Source organism: Lethenteron reissneri, chromosome 50 (assembly GCF_015708825.2).
Source record: "Lethenteron reissneri isolate LAM-NWPU_2019-01 chromosome 50, ASM1570882v1, whole genome shotgun sequence".
Lineage (NCBI taxonomy): Eukaryota > Metazoa > Chordata > Hyperoartia > Petromyzontiformes > Petromyzontidae > Lethenteron > Lethenteron reissneri.
This window is the reverse complement of record NC_083828.1, coordinates 2,261,226-2,278,634: the sequence shown is the minus strand read 5'-3', so window position 1 is coordinate 2,278,634 and position 17,409 is coordinate 2,261,226. Positions and strand designations below refer to the sequence as shown.

General features: G+C 47.0%; 1 protein-coding gene across 3 annotated transcripts; it reads left to right on the top strand.

The window, feature by feature from the left end:
* Positions 1-214: 214 nt before the first annotated feature.
* LOC133355079 (general transcription factor IIH subunit 2-like) lies at positions 215-17,309 on the top strand. 3 transcript variants are annotated; one of them, XR_009756659.1, is made up of 15 exons: positions 216-403; positions 2,160-2,237; positions 3,236-3,272; positions 4,235-4,321; positions 6,638-6,688; positions 6,802-6,856; positions 7,906-8,011; positions 8,516-8,606; positions 9,232-9,319; positions 10,834-10,941; positions 12,020-12,083; positions 14,428-14,538; positions 15,400-15,502; positions 16,211-16,250; positions 17,138-17,267. XR_009756659.1 is itself a non-coding variant. In XM_061572369.1 (14 exons), exons 1-14 carry the CDS (start codon positions 345-347, stop codon positions 17,249-17,251), a joined length of 1,128 nt encoding a protein of 375 aa, XP_061428353.1. In that variant the 5' UTR covers positions 216-344; the 3' UTR covers positions 17,252-17,309. The 3 variants fall into 3 exon arrangements, 2 of the variants coding, with proteins under 2 accessions (XP_061428354.1, XP_061428353.1); XM_061572369.1 differs by lacking the exon at positions 12,020-12,083 and having other exon boundaries at positions 17,138-17,309; XM_061572370.1 differs by lacking the exons at positions 4,235-4,321; positions 12,020-12,083 and having other exon boundaries at positions 215-403; positions 17,138-17,309.
* Positions 17,310-17,409: the final 100 nt, after the last annotated feature.

Below are 17,409 nucleotides of genomic sequence, written 5' to 3'. Positions count from 1 at the left end.
ATGAGAGCTTTACAGCTCATCGGATTTATTGCAACAGCCACGGGGTAACCCACGTGGCCCCGCAGAACCCTAAGGAACCTCAACATTCACGCCCTTTAGATTTCGTAAAGCGCACACGCGTCGACGGCCTCTGATTGGCTGCGGCCTTCAGCGGCTGCCCGTCCAATCGGCTTCGCGGCAGCGTCAGCCAATCGGCTTGGGGCGTGCTGGCGTATCTGTGTTATGAAATCAAGTACAAGTGTCCCCCTCTTCCGACACCCACGGCAAACAAAGCGAGACGCGAGCCACACCAACGATCAACAACAACAACAGCAGCAGCAACAACAACAACAACACAGAGCTAAATGATGGAAGAGGAGCCGGAACGGGCCAAACGCTGGGAGGGAGATTATGAAAGAACTTGGTGAGAACTTCCTCTCGCTCGCCGCGATTAGCACGTTTGGCTACGTACGGCGCGAAAGAAGTCCAGCATAGAGAGTTACATTCTTGGTTCTTTCGGTAATAAAATTATATGACGATGATTGCTTGTGTCGCAGTCGAAACGTCGTGAGAATTTTTATTGATTAATGTTTTATATTTATTTTATTATTTCCCTTCTACGTGACTTTACCGAAAGAACCAAGAATATGAAGAATCCCTGCAGTCACGAAAGCTTTAAATCAAAATCGTAGAGAGCTAATTAAGCAAAATCTGCCTTCGAGGGGGGCAGGCAATTTGACACAATGGTGGGCACAGGTGGTGCGTCTGCCAGTCATCTCGGCGAACCTGTAATCCCACGTGGGACTCTCCGTGGACCTCTGGGCCACCAGGTGGTCGCCTTCCACACTTCACGTGGCCTCTAAAGTGCACCTAGCCTGGCACCAAGCGGCGTGGTGGCGGCGACGTGATCCACTTGCGTGGCAGGGGGCTGTTGGGTGGACGGCAGATTTGTGAATCTGCCATCCCGTTGATGATGCGAACTGTGGCCAGGATTTTTATTTATTTAAAGCTTTCGTGACTGCAGGGATTCATATTCTTGGTTCTTTCGGTAACGTCACGTAGAAGGGAAATAATAAAATAATAGAAATATAAAACCAAAAAAATTCTCACGACGTTTCGACTGCAACACAAGCAATGTGACAAAAAATATATAATATTTTGCTACTGGCAAATGAGGTTCCAATGGTGTAAATGCTTACCCCGAGCTCTCATACTCTGATGGTGCATTGTCCTTGAGTTGTGCGCCTTTTGGCGTCATCTGGTCCAACACCATGTGAGACGAGGCTCTAAGGAAAGCTGTCTCGGGTGTGGACCAATCAATTTCAAGGACAGTGCCTACATCAGAGTTATGTTTTTTGTTTGTATTCCGACTGCAGGTATTGTGGTCAATGCAAACATGACTCCTTGTAAAAAGGTGTCAGTTTTGTTGCCAGATAAAAGGGTAAAAATACAATTATCAATGTGACAATGCATGCAATTTGGTTCGTGAGGCCCTTTGGACCCTGGAGATGTTATCCCTTCCAAGGATCTGGGCTTTCTCAGGGTCACACTGGTCTCTTGGAACGCACAAAAGCCCTCGGATGTCCAGACATCCCCATGGCACGACCCTTTGGAAGAAGAGTTTTTGGCGCCTTTTCGTGAAGCTTCCCTGGAAAAATGAACGGCGTTCTTTGCTTAACACAACAAAAACAACCGTGTACTTGGAACACGTCAAGTTGGTCATGGAAATTTTGACGTTATCGGTGGGGCCTTTGTTAAGACAGCTACCACTGTTAACTCCTCACCGAATAGTTCACCCTCGTCAAATGGTACTTGATGATAACGACGCAGTGGATTCATCCTCGCCGGATTAAAACTCATTAATAGCCAGGGTCTCAATAGAAACAGTAAACTCCCTCGCCTGGCATATAGGTCATGGGTTCAATCTCGACGCCTGTACTACATTTGGAGTTTGCATTTTCTCCCTGTTGTCGCGTGGATTTTTCTCCGAGTATTTGGCCGCTATAAATATCCACATCATAAGCCACTTCGTTGAGCGATCAATTGTGATGTCCAGGTCGCTTTTGAAAAAGAGCTATAGAATAGTTCAATGGGGCCTTACCTGGTAAAATAATGAAGTGTTTTTAGTTTCGTCTCTAATTCTGACATTGACGTGCTGCCGATCTGCTGTCGTGGTGCAGGGAGGTGCTCAAAGAGGATGAGTCGGGGTCCCTCAAGGCGAGCGTGGACGATCTCATCTTCCAAGCCAAGCGCCGCAAGTAAGACCCCCGCTTCATATGCCACTGTTTGGCCTTCCCCCGCACCTCCGGTTAGGAAGGTTGGCTAGGTAAGGTGCGAAAGAAGTTACACACACATGACGTAGTTGGCTACGTACAGTGCGAAAGGTCAACATACATACACATAGCACGGTTGGCTATGTACAGTGCAAGAAAAAGTTCAACACACATACACAGAACTAATAGCTAAGTAAATCACAGATATACAGTAGTTGATACATTATTGGCTCTTGTTATAATGATTATTCAGTGGAATTTTTTTCAACACTGAACCCAATTAATGGCCTTTAATGAGGCAAGGGTTCTGTTTAGAGTCGTTGGCTACATTCCTGTCCTCTGCAGATCAGTGAATATTTTCCCTCAAACTCTATTTTGGACTTCAGAATTCGATGCCAAATTTTATTTCATCAAGTTCAAATCATTGCAGCTGTAAAATTCATGGAAGTAATTATTAGTCAATCAATGTTCTGCAATTGAGAGTTGGTCATCCTACGTGTAATGTTAAACGAAACAATATTGTTGTTTAAAGTCAACTCTGCCTCTTTGCGTTTTAACAAAGCCCTGCATATTATAGTAATGCCTCGTTTAACGTGGTAGATGCGTTCTTTAAGAGTGTCGCTTTAAGCGAAAATGCGTTCAGCGAGGAATTACATTATAGGGAATGAATAAATAAAACTGCCAATTTGAATCACATTTGCACGATAAAATCGGCCTTTCGCTATCTCATGGTGGGACAAAGAACTGAGGTGAGGGTACGCCGCCATGTACCGTATCACTCCGCGCGTGTACCCAGAATTCCCACACCGTCCAGCCGCCCCAGCTCAAGAAAGTAGTTCGTCGTCGACCACTCAGAGGTCGCGTTATAATGGTTGCGCATTCCGTGTCGTGCGAAAAGTGTTTCCTGAAAAACCGCTGTCACGAAAACGCGTTGTGCGAACACGCGTTGAGCGAGGACTGTACTTATGCTTGTTTACTTTCAGAGTCTCTGAATTTCATGGACAAGTGCGGCTTGGGATGGTAAGTGTAGAACACCGCTGCTTGTGTGCGAGACGTACTTTTTAGGGCTATGGGATAGCCTATAGTAGGTGAAACATTTGGTATGTTGTAGATTTTTTTTTTAGTTATCTCCAATACATGGGATTTCTCCTGATACTTGGTTTTCTCTAAAATGCGAGATAATCGGTCAAACATCGCAATGCACGGGCCTCCTGAAAAAGTCTTAACGCCTAAGTAATGCTTTTTGGATAAGTAAACAATTATTTACTGTGGGAACACAGTATTTATTTTGATTTTGATACATTACTTGAAATGTCATTCCAGTAAGCCAGGATGCTGGAAGTGAACATTTATTTTATTTTTATGGAGTCATTGGTGACCCCGACTTAGATTGAGAGATGTGTTGTAAAGAATACCTTTTGACATAAATTAATAACTCGTGGATTTTTCCTTAAGCCCAAATAAATAATTTAAAAACAGCTATACATTGTTATTCTTGGAAATGTTTATTGCAAGTCACATGCTTAAACCGTACAAATATATTGCTCCGGTTAATCCGAAATCCACGAGATCGCCTCTATAGTACAGTAGTTGCATATCTTTACAATAGTGGGCGGAGTTTGATTGATGTTGATTGGCGTGGCTCTGCTCACCACGTAGTGGGCGGACTCTTCTGCGTGGGCAAATTTGGTTTTTGGCATAGAGGTCCACGGAAAATTTATATTTTTGGATTATCAGCGATTGTGAATTATCCGCGGCCGTGCTGCCCATAATTAGCGTGTATAATCGAGAGTCTACTGTATGTACGTTGAACTTCTTTCACACCGTACATAGCCAACTGTGCTCAATCGGAGCCCATACGTGGGAGTATATACATCTTAAAAATGGGCACCGATCGTCAGCTCAGCCCGGCGATTAACGCACTGTGTGAGCAGCAGCAACAACCGAGGGTCTGGATGAAGCAGGGATTTCTCATTCTTTAGATGCGGCATCTGTTCGTAGTGGTGGATATGTCGCGGGGCATGGAAGACCAAGACCTGAAGCCCAATCGTCTCACCTGTTCTCTCAAGGCAAGGCAGTTTGTTTGTGCCCAAGCTTTTTTTTTGCCATTCTCAGCCTGCCTTAGGGTTTTGGGGAAGGTTGCGAAATTTAATATCCTGGTCAGGGTTCATAACAAAAAATTAATACCACTTTTGTGGGGCAGTCAACAACGGTAATTTTTGATGTACTCGCCCTGCGGTAGCAATAGGGAATTTCCAGCACCAACTCTGGGCTATGAATAGGAGATGAGCAGCACTCCAAACGTTCATTTGAGCAAGACATCGCTTTGATCCAATCTCAACTCCCATCTTTCTCCTGCAAAAATAATACATAGACGCCATGAATCGTAATTGTTGTGACGATACCTAAAATTCAGTTATAGGTCACTAGCTGTACTACCCGGCTTCGCCCGGGACTTGTATCCACCACGGCCGGCCGCCTTTGTCTCCCCAGTGGCGATGTTAATACGCCACAGCAGTTACTCGTTTGAGGCAGAGTCGACCTAGGGGAGGTTCAAATAATGGTCACCGGTGGTGGCCGTGAGCGGGAATCGAACTGGGTTCGCCGGGTTGGTAGCGCAGCGTAGCGTTAAGCACTACACCCACCGATCCTCACACACCACACACGCACAGACACACACACAGACACACACACAGACACACACACACAGACACACACACAGACACAGGCAGCACGCTAAGCACTACACTACCGTTCCCCCTACACAACACACGCGCGCGCGTCCATAGGTACACATACACGCGCTTGCTGCAGACACACACGACTTTCAGGGTGCATACGGCAGTAAACGACTGAAATAATAAAGCGGCAATGCTGCGCAAGGAACGCCTTAGACCTGCAACACATTTGTGTAATGCGAGCGTAAACACACAAACACATACAAACACATACACAATACACACACACATACATGCAGACACACAGACAGACACATAACACACATACATACACACACATACATACACAGAAACACATACACATACATAGACACACACATACATACACACAAACACATGCACACACGTACATACACACATACATACAGACACGCAGACATACACATAAAGACATACAAAAAAACCCACATACATACACACACACATACACACAAACACATACACACACATACATACACACATACATACAGACACACAGACATACACATAAACACATACACACATAGACATGACCCGGCTTCGCCCGGGACTTGGATCCACGATGCCCGGCCGCCTTTGTCTCCCCAGTGACGATGTTCACACACGACAGCAGTTACGCGTTTTAGGCTGAGTCGACCTAGGGGAGGCCCAGGTCCGTTGAAAATAATCGTCAGCGGTGGTGGGCGTGAGTTGGAATCGAACTGGGGGCGCTCAACCAGCTTAATGACTATTTGTACAAAGAACATATAAAGAATCGATTATAATAAGCAGGCAACAGTCCACATTATAGACTGCCAGTACACGCACTCAGCTTCATAAGCAGGCTAGAGTGTAGATGATAGAGTGGCAGTACGCTCACCGAGCTTAATAAGCAGGCTACAGTCTACATGATAGACTGGCAGTACGCTGACCCAGCTTAATGACTATTTGTACAGTGAACATTTAAGTAATCGATTGTTGGCGCGTTGGGTTTAAAAGTAATATTAATTGCACACATTGTGGTGGGGGTCGAGTGAAGAGTACGAAAAACTTTGATGAATTTACCTCAGAGTGGCGTGGTGGGTGTCGAGGCCTAGTAGCGTGCAGAGCCTGCGGCCTCGTCAAAATTGTCCACCCGGCAGAGGCAGGGTACGGGTGGCGTTCCTTCCCCCCCCCCCCCCTCAGCGCTCCAACAATACTGTGTAATGGCTATTATTTAATTAATTACGGAGCCTATGAAAGTGGCGAAGGCGTGGCTAGCCATTGGCAGGGGCAACCGCCGTCCAATGAAAGTGCAGCCCTTGGCGAAGGCGTCGCTAGCCGTTGCCAGGTCCAATGAAAGCGGCGAAGGCGTCGCTAGCCGTTGGCAGGGGCAACCGGCGTCCAATGAAAGTGCGTATGGTCCGGCGACACACAGACACACAGACAGACAGATAGACAGACAGATTCGCGATTTTATATATATAGATGTCAGTGACATATTTTGAGAATGAGGTTTGCAATCAATATATATAATGTGCTTATAGGAATGAGCATTTTCATTTGTATAAGCGCTTAGCTTAATTAAAGAAATATGTTTTTGTTTAATCACTGCTTGCATCTTTATTTACCCTCCACGGGATCACTAGCCATGGCATGTGCCTGCGTTGTGTTTACTTCACCAAGATTTACTTCCCGTCTTTTAAACAGCTGCTGGAGCACTTTGTGGAGGAGTACTTCTATCAGAATCCCATCAGCCAGGTGAGAATATGGAACCAAATCGTGTCGGATAAAGCTCTTGCTGTTCAACTGCAAGTGTGGCCTTTTTGAAGTTTCAAGTAAATAACGGCTCCTTTTTTTTTTGCGTTCCGCAGGTCGGATTGATTACGACAAAAAATAAAAGGGCGGAGAAGTTGACCGAACTTGGAGGTATCGTTTTTCATTTGTTGCGTAATTTGCTGACTCACCCACACTGGAAATCTGTTTAAAAAGAGCTTCACAGCTCATCGGATTCCACCTGCAGTCTAAATAAAGATCTTGATTCTCATGAAGACTCTTTGATTCGTAACAATTTGCTAGTGGCAAGGAGGTGCATGTGACTGATCCTGTGCTCCTCTCAGAGCAAACAAGCCAGCAAAGTTGAACTTCTGATGTCAGGTTCTGGGAAATGAAACCAGCCTTGTGTTGAACTAAGCCACCTTACATAGCGAAGTGAGTTTGATACCTTAGCATAGTCACTAAGTGTTGCACACCAAAAAAGACACACGGGGCTTGATACGTACGTTGGAAATGATTTTCCTACAAATCTTCAACGGCAACATGGTTACAATTTCTGCTCAAACGAGCTTTGAGGCATTGGTTCTCATCTCCCGTTTACAGCCCTGCTGGAAATTCCACATTGCAATGGTGGGGGGCAAGTCTCTCCATAGGACCAACAAATAATAATAAAATAATTACCACAAAGTGGTAATTTTATTTTTATTGACCCTGGAGGGATGATGGGCTGAGGAAATGGGCTCTTAAGCTTCCGATTGCAAAGCTCGGCCGCTGAGCCACCCTGCCGGCTTCGAAAACTGGATAGTCATTTATAAAACAATGCATAATTAAACATACAAGGCTTTGTTTTTCTCCGTCGACAAAAACATGAAATACGGTTGTGACCCATCGGGCCAAGTAGGCGTTCAGGACCGATGCTTTGCAGCGATGTAGTTAAAACAGGATTTCGAAAACGAAGCCGCCGCGTCATACAAAGCACACGAACTGCTGTAGCAGCCGTAAGGTCAACCCCAAATTGCCGTTCTTCAAATGTGGGCACCTGGCCACCGTCCCTTTGCCCTGACACGTGCGCACCCGGCCTCAGAACACCTCTACCCCCTCTCCCCATCGCTCGTGCTCTGTGCCGGGCTCTTAGTTAATAAAAATAAATAATAATAAAATTATGTCCTGTAATAAAAACTGACGCCAAGTTTTCTGAACAGGTACACCCAAGAAGCACATTACGGCTCTTAAGAAAGCCACCCAGTCAACATGCCTGGGAGAACCGTCTCTCTACAACTCGCTGCAGCTGGCTATGGAGACCCTGAAGTGAGTGCTGGGCTAGAGGGGACACTGGGTAGGGCCGGGTGGGACCGGGTGGCACTTGGCGGGAATTAGTCTCCGTTACGTTCTTCTAAAAAGAGTAGGATGAAATTTGCCAATTTGAAACATTACCGGAAAATTACTCTATTGGGAAAACGTATACCAATCATCACTCCCTACGGTTATTTATTCAGGCTTTTCTGAATAAACAACTGTTTTATATATATTGGAGATCTGAACCAGCACTTCTTAAATCCTGTATTAAAATGTTGGTCTCCCATCAAAGCTTAAATCACATTTACAATGTGTAGCAAGTTCTGTGGCATTGGCCGCTGGCTGCATGTGCGTCGCGCCAGGTGCGTTTATTCTGTGAGCTCTTGTTGGTGGTCGCGGATTGTACAAAATGGAGAGAATTGCAGACAGTGTGAGACGGGACGTTGGGGACGTGTGGATTGTGCTTAAGAGAGGAGAGTGGACCCGCAACGGCAGTGCGCGCCACCTACTTTGCAGACATATGCCCAGCCACACGAGTCGCGAAATCCTGGTGGTGTTCGGCAGCCTCACCACATGCGATCCAGCCAACATCTACGACCTCATTCAGGTGCGTCGGGTCATTTTACCGCCGCCGCCGCCACCACCTCCTCTCTCCGTCCCTCGGTGCGCCAATCCAACCAGCAGTTGCACACGAGCCGATGTCATCCCTCCACCTCGTCGGCCAGGGGGACCGGCAACCCGGTTTTTCGGAGCCTCGCGTGCAGCTCTAGGTGACCTTATTTATTGAGGACCGCCACCGTCTCGTATTCACCTATGGTGCATTGCGGCTGTTGAAATATTGAGGATTTTTTTGTTGACCGAATTCGACAAAAATGGCTCTCGTTATTTTGGTTGCCCCGTTCCCCTGTCCTCGGCAGACGGACTTCCAGATGTCAATAATTCCTTGGCGATCCATCCCCATCCCCTCATAAAGAGTTTATTTTTACAACTCGTGTGTTTGTTATTTTATTCCAAAATCTTGTTGACACTTTCCCACTCGCATTGTCTGTTATCATTTTGTCCTCAAGCATCGTTTACATGAGTCTACACGTGCCATGAAGCAAAGGATAAATAGTTGATTCCTGCATCATGAGTGTAAGAATAATAAAACTGTAACGGTGAACAAATAACAGGGGGGGGAGGGGGACACACCTTCATAACGGCTACCGCCGTTTTGTGCTGCGTTGTTTCAGACCTTAAAGGCGGGGAAGGTGCGTGTGTCCATCATCGGACTCTCTGCGGAAGTGCACGTCTGCACGGCTCTTACGAAAGAGACCGGAGGTAAAAAAAAACCTCTCTCTTGATCCCAGGCCTGCACTGAAGAGAGGAACTCGCTTGAATGGGCAGGTCATCTCGTTGTACAAGAGAGTTAACTGGTCGGTCAAGCACACCGCCAAATAAGCCAGTCTCCTGTCAGTCACGCGGCGCAGTTCCACCGTTGTTTATAAAAACGAAAGTTCACCTCGCCATATCTGTTCGCCTTTTGGCGTCCTCTGGTCTAACACTCTTTGAGACTAGGCTATAAAGAAAGCTGTCTCTGGTGTGGACCAGTAAGTTTCAAAGACAATGCACGGACTGTCGGAGCATGTTTTGTTTTAATACTCTTTGTTTTTTTTGGTAAATTCACACGGCCTGCCGCATGCTCCCCCCCCAGTACCCTATATAAACATGTGTCTCTAAATAGCTCTCTTCATACGCTACAGTAATTAAACTGGAGCAGTCACACCTGATGACGGATGCTTGTGTTGCTTCCGAAACGTGATTTAATTTAGTTATTTTATTTTCACCTACGTGACTTTACCGAAAAAACCAAAGAGTATGGATCCTTGCAGTCACGAAAACTTCAAAGCTAGAATCATGTTTTTTTTGCATGTTCACCACAAGTATATGTGGTAAATGCTGACATGATTCAATGCAAAGGTTTCAGTTTGGTTTTTAACATCTTAACACCTGATTTAAAGCTTTCGTGACTGCAGGGATTCATTTGCTTGGTTCTTTCGGTAAAGTCACGTAGAAGGGAAATAATAAAATAATATAAATATAAAACAATAAAATTCTCACGACGTTTCGACTGCAACACAAGCAATCATCAGGTGTGAAATCCACAGCAAGAAAAATTTTCTTGCTGTGGATTTCACAAATTTCTTGCTGTGTATTTCACACCTGGTGATGATTGCTTGTGTTGCAGTCGAAACGTGAGAATATTATTGTTTTATATTTGTATTATTTTATTATTTCCCTTCTACGTGACTTTACCAAAAGAACCAATAATATCTTAACACCTCCTGTTTTATTGGCAGAAAAGGGAAAACCCGATTATCATTACACCAAGCCACTTGCTTCTCTGACTTTTACCGAAGCCTACAACACCGTAGGGGATGTGTTCCCGATTTTCCCAAAACAATCTGAAAATCAAGGCCTTCATAGGAACTTTTGGATCATCCGGGGAAAAAAAACATTTTAATCGGTATTGATCCGAAAATACGACATCACTTCCATCGCTATTCCCACAAAATGGAGGCTTGTGGCATCGGGTGACGTCGCTTTTGTTCGCATGAAAAGACGCAATGTTATTAGTACGTAAAGTAAATGACTTACTATCTGAAAGTTTTCTGAAATTGTCCTTAAAAATCTGACATCGGATATTTGAAATGCAAAACGTATCCCTAACACGCTGCATTACTGTTTAGACATTTACAACCTCTACCTGTTGCATTTATTTTGCTTTTGTTCACAAATGTTATCTCTTTTTTTTTGTCTCTCGACCATATGCACCACTGTCCCCTGTCGTGCAGGGTCGTACCACGTCATTTTGGACGAGTCCCACTTCAAGGAGCTGCTGCTATACCACGTGACGCCCCCTCCTGTCAGCGCCAACATGGACTCTTCCTTAATCCGCATGGGTGAGTCGGTTTTCACCGGTGTTACATTGTCATGAAACATACAACAACAATAATCTACTTCACAATGCCTTACAGTGGAGAAATGGACACAACCCTTTAGAACCAGGGTTATGGAACCTCAGGCCCATAGGCTGGATACATTCCTCCACTTTAATACACACGGCCTGCAGCCACATGAAGGCCATCACATGAACAATAGCCAGAACACGACATCAATCCCTCGCCACGGTATTGCCTCCTTATTTGCAAGGGAAACGTCCGGAGATGCTCGTGAATAGCAAATTTCGTGGATAATGATATTGCCTCTTATGTCTGAAGATGCTTCTAAATCTTCGAAGAAGTTCTATCTCATCACTTTATCTCATCACGCTCTCTCGATGCAGACGTGGAGAGTTGCGGATGCAATTCGCTGACAGCCAAAATCGCAGAAAGTTCGTGAATAACGAGGGAATACCGTACTAGCATCCTAGGCACACTAATTGGGTATTAGAGTGTCATATTTTCAACACAATTGTAGCGTTGTCGGGTCACGTCCGTCGGTGCAAGGGTCATTCTTACACTCGGCCGACACGCACGTTCTGTTCGCCGTTCTGTGATCATAAAGGCTCCACCGGGCGTTGTGAGCATGCACAGGCCTCAGGAGAGCCCCGATGTTTATTGTACGTGCCATACGTTGAATTTCTTTCAGCACCGTACGTAGTCAACCACGCTAATCGAAGGTGCAGGGGAAGGACAACAAACTGAATAGAAAAAGCAGTTCTAAATAAAGGCGTTTTGCAATTTAGATTATTTCAAAGTGCATAGCTCCAGTGGCTTCCTAATATCGGAAGAGCATTCCAGACGGCCGCAGAAGCGCGTCTGAAAGCGTGGCGATGCGGTTACCGTCTTTGTTTTGATGGCCAGCCAGAAGCCGCTGTCTGTGTGTTAATTCGGGTATTTGAAAGTCCCCTTTTTCATCCCTCGGTAAAGGAAAGCTCCCCCCACCCCTCCCCCGCTTTAGCCTGAAGTCACCGATGGCTTTTCCGTGCCGGTCGTCGTCGTCCCCCCCCCCCCCCCGTGTTGCGTCATCGTTTCCCAGGCTTCCCCCAGCACACGTTGGGCTCGGCGACGGAGAGCGACGCCAAGCCCTCCTTCAGCATGGCGTGAGCCCTGCACACCACAAACTCGGGGCCAATGTCTTTAACTCTTACACATAGGCTGTTGCGGTCAACGTAGTGTGCGTGTCTGTATATGTTTTGGGGAGCGGTGGTGTAGCGGTTAGCGCGAGCTGTGCTATGAACCTGGCGGCCCGAGTTCAATTCCCCCTCACGCCCAACACCAGTGACGATTATCTGAACCGGTTATGTGCCTCCCCTAGGTCGACTCAGCCTCAAATGAGTACCTGGTGCGGTGTGTAAACCACACCGCCACTGGGGAGACAAAGGTGGCCGGGCGTGGTGCTGGCCACCCACCCCCTCGTGTGCCGTGCGACCTTCATAGGTGCTCGCTAACAGCATTTGCCCCAATAGTTTGTTAAGGCTACACTGGGTATCTTTGACCTTTGTACGTTGAACTTCTTTCGCACCGTACGTAGCCAACCTTGCTAATTGGAGGTGTGGGAAAATCGGAGGTAATTAATAATTTGAAAAATAATTGGGTCAGATCGCATGACTACAATGTAATATAATTTTATATGATATTTTTAGAACGCCTTCACTCAAAGTGCTTGACACAGTTTAGAAAAAACGGTGACGGAGTAGAATGATTTAGATGGCAGACGAGTGTAAAGATTGATGAACGAGTGACAGCATCAGAGGGGTGCTTGGGGATCACTAAAGGGTAGGGGAGTGACGGGAAGGAGTGGAGGGGCGAGGTGAGGGAAGAGAATGGGCGATGGAGAAGAGGCGGTGAAGCTTTGAGAGGAACGGAAGGGGGTTAATGAGGGGGACTGCTTAATGTGCAAAGGCAGTGTTGAGTCTATGGGCAGTGGTGAGTCTATGGGCAGTGTTGTGTCTATGGGCAGTGTTGAGTCTATGGGCAGTGGTGAGTCTATGGGCAGTGTTGTGTCTATGGGCAGTGTTGAGTCTATGGGCAGTGTTGAGTCTATGGGCAGTGTTGAGTACATGGGCAGTGTTGAGTACATGGGCAGTGTTGTGTCTATGGGCAGTGTTGAGTCTGTGGGCAGTGGTGAGTCTATGGGCAGTGGTGAGTCTATGGGCAGTGTTGTGTCTATGGGCAGTGTTGAGTCTATGGGCAGTGTTGAGTCTATGGGCAGTGTTGAGTACATGGGCAGTGTTGAGTACATGGGCAGTGTTGTGTCTATGGGCAGTGTTGAGTCTGTGGGCAGTGGTGAGTCTATGGGCAGTGTTGTGTCTATGGGCAGTGTTGAGTTTATGGGCAGTGTTGAGTACATGGGCAGTGTTGAGTACATGGGCAGTGTTGAGTCTGTGGGCAGTGTTGAGTCTGTGGGCAGTGTTGAGTCTGTGGGCAGTGCTGTGTCTGTGGGCAGTGTTGTGTCTATGGGCAGTGTGAGTCTATGGGCAGTGTTGAGTCTGTGGGCAGTGTTGTGTCTATGGGCAGTGTTGTGTCTATGGGCAGTGTGAGTCTATGGGGCAGTGTTGAGTCTATGGGCAGTGTTGAGTCTATAGGCAGTGTTGTGTTTATGGGCAGTGTTGAGTCTATGGGCAGTGTTGAGTCTATGGGCAGTGTTGTGTCTATGGGCAGTGTTGTGTCTATGGGCAGTGTTGAGTCTATGGGTAGTGTTGAGTCTATGGGCAGTGTTGAGTCTATGGGCAGTGCTGAGTCTATGGGCAGTGTTGTGTCTATGGGCAGTGTTGAGTCTATGGACAGTGTTGTGTCTAAGGGTAGTGTTGAGTCTATTGACAGTGTTGAGTCTATGATGCAGTGTTGAGTCTATGGTGCAGTGTTGAGTCTATGGTGCAGTGTTGAGTCTATGGGCAGTGTTGAGTCTATGGTGCAGTGTTGAGTCTTTGGGCAGTGTTGTGTCTATGGGCAGCGTTGTGTCAATGGACAGTGTTGAGTCTATGGGCAGTGTTGAGTCTGGACAGTGTTGTGTCTATGGGTAGTGTTGAGTCTATGGGCAGTGTTGAGTCTATTGGCAGTGTTGAGTCTATGGGCAGTGTTGAGTCTATGGTGCAGTTTTGAGTCTATGGGCAGTGCTGAGTCTATGGTGCAGTGTTGTGTCTATGGGCAGTGTTGAGTCTATGGGCAGTGTTGAGTCTATGGGCAGTGTTGCTCAATGTACAGGGGAAGTTGATTCCAGTGGAGGGGTGCGAGGGAGAGGCACCGACAACGGGACTGGGTACAGGGAGCCACAAACACAATTGCAATTGACCCCATGTCTGGCTCTTGCCTGGTAAAAAAAGGACGTTGAATTACTCCGCTGTCGATCCCTTTTGCCAATGCCACCGCTCACGGCGACCGCCGCTGTCGATGACGACGGACGGGTTGTGTGTTTGACGATCGTCATGTGCCGCTGGCGTGCAGGCAGCTGGAGAGTCAGAAGGAGAAGAAGCCAGGTGCTGTCCGTAGGAGGCTTCTTCTGCCCTCAGTGCCGGGCCAAGTACTGCGAGCTGCCCGTGGAGTGCAAAGTGTGCGGTGCGTACTGTTACTGGCCGCCCAGCAAGCGGCGTGTGTGCCCGCAACCCCTCATCCCAGTAGCAACAGTAGCTACATTTCCTACGAGCCCCAGTACTTTCAAGGACCCCACGCTAAATGCTTTCAAGCCATGAATTCCAGTTCAGTGAATTGCACTTGCTCTATTACCATAGTACTATACTGCCTTCAACTTTTATGAACGACTGGGTGTTTAAGGTTAGCAATTTGTCGTATTATGTGGATGTATAGCAAATGAAAAAATACAATTACTTTACTATGCAAGTAAAAAATGTGTGTTTTAATTATGTTTTTTTTATTTAGAGCCCCTTTATAACATATGCTACAGGCCCTGCACTAGCTTAATCCGACACTGACGCAACCCCACTGGCACACGTGGACAGCATCCAAATAGTCTGTACTCCGAGAACGGTGCATGCTTTCATAACACAAGTTGAATGTATTAGGGAACAGCGTTTTTTTATAACGCCGATGCGAGTTGGATATAATGCGATCGAGTGAACGGAACTACGTCACAGCGCGAGTAGGAACAAGCGGCTTGTACGGCTACCTTGGTGTAGCATCGCACAAGGCATTGGGATACTGCTGGATGCCTCTAGATGCTGCTGCGATATTTGTAGGAAAACCAGAGTACCTGGAGAAACCCTTAAGCACACACAGGGGTAACACTCGCAAATCCATTCGCTTCACTGCCACCTCCTGGACACGTTTTCATCCCAGTGGGATTGGGAGATTCTCTGTGACCCACCGACCCCTCGTCTCTGGAGCGCCGGACCGTGGGCATGCGCTGTCATCGCCCTTGACGTGCTGCGCTTTTGTCGTCCGCATGTGCCGCCGTACCAGGCCTCACACTGGTGTCGGCGCCGCACCTGGCGCGCTCCTACCACCACCTGTTCCCGCTCGACGCCTTCCAGGAGCAGCCGCTTGACAAGTTTACGGGACAGCGGTACGTGCCGTGTGTGCCGTGTGTGCGCAGCTGAATCTGCGTGACAGGCGGTTCCTGCTCGTTCGGCAAATTAGTCATTAGTTTGTACGTGTGTGTGTTGAACTTCTTTCGTACTGTATGTAGCCAACCATGCTAATCGGAGCTGCGGGGGAAGGACAACAAACCAAACACAAAAATCTATTCTAAGTAATGAGATTTCAATATAGATGACTTAAGTGCATTGCTCCAGTGCCTTCTGAATACCTCGCCTAGGATGCAGGAGGTCGTGGGTTCGATCCCGACCCCCAACGCCTGCTGCTGTATATTTGGAGTTTGGATGTCTCTTTATCCCCGTGGTCATGTGGATTTTTATCCGGGTCCTCCGGTTTTTCCCTCCACATTTAAAATCAACATCATGAGTTGAGAGAGAATTTGACTGTCATAAATGTCCGCTTGATAAGCCACTTTGCTGATTTAATGTTTGTGATAGCGAGGTCGCTTCTGAAAAGAATCACATGGCTCAGTGGGGCCTTACCTGGTAAAATTAAATAAAAAATTTGTAGTTTAGTGCCGACTGGGTCATTCACCCTTCCACCTTGTGTGAGCCGTGTGTCAGTCCTCTACGTTCGTGCGCGATTTTAGGATAAGCACAAAGTGTTTTTATTACATTGTCAACATGTTTCTTCAAGTGTCTCATCAGCGTCGACTGTGTGTGCGTGTGTGTTTCAGGGTGTGCGAAGGATGTCAAGTACAGCTGAAAGAAAACAGTGTAATGTTTTTTTACTGCAAACGCATCAATGCTGACGCTTGAGCGATTTAAGTCGATCAGCGTCTCAAAATTATTCTTATTGATGACATGTTCAAGTACTTCACGAATTGGACACGACTCGTTGGGCCAAAATAAAACGAATGTGTGGCGGCGGTGACGTCACGTGATACCCAGACGCCACCTCGTCATGTGAACCACGTTGCGTGGGGTCGTGACCCCATACTCTCCGTGCACGCAACTATTCGCGTGAAGCCGTCCTCTACGCTTCTCTCGTTTATCTCAGGTTTCATTTCACTCGTGTTGTTGTTCACCCCTTTAATTTCACAAATCTTTAATAATCTTAATATATAAAAAGCAATAACTCTGATGTCACACTAACTCCTTAACACCATCATTAATAATCATGAGCGGATTTTTTTTTTCGTTTGAATATTTCAGATTCACTGCAATACACCCGTCCTTGGACGGGCTTTAGGCTAGTTGTGTATTAAGTAAGCAATATGTATTGGTGACGCGTATATATTGGCAAGTGTGGCTTGCAGGCCACAAAAGTTGAACCCTGCTTTAGGTTTCTGCCCACTTGGGTTTTTACCCTGTGAACCGAGCTGGTCCCTGCGACTATTTACACGGTGTCACGTGACTTCATCCAGTGATGCCACCTGAACCACTTCTTGAGTGACAGCCGAGACACGCGTGACGCTGTGCTTGGCTCTGTGGGCACGCGTGACTTAATCAACGCAGACGTATGTCCGTGTGTGGCCGCTGCTGTACAGCTGGGCAAAGGTGACTTTTTATTTAGTGGTCTGTAACATTTACATGGGGCCCCCTTTTATCTCTGAAGCTCAATCGTGCGTTTTTATGAAGCTCAAATCGCGTGTCGCCCGCAGGTGTTCATGTGCTCTTTGTGCGCGAGACCGTTCTGCCTCGACTGCGATCTCTTCATTCACGAGACCCTGCACTGCTGCCCCGGCTGCGTGCACTCCGACAAGCAGAACACCTAAGAGGGCCGCGACGGACACACGCTGGGCGGCGACGCTGTTCCAGCACGGCGTTGAGTGGTTGGCACCGGAGCTCGCGGCGGGGGTGGCAGATTAAACTGCTCGAGCCCACAAAGGTCACAATTGCTGACGACAAAAAAAGCCTGGCATTGAATTCCAGG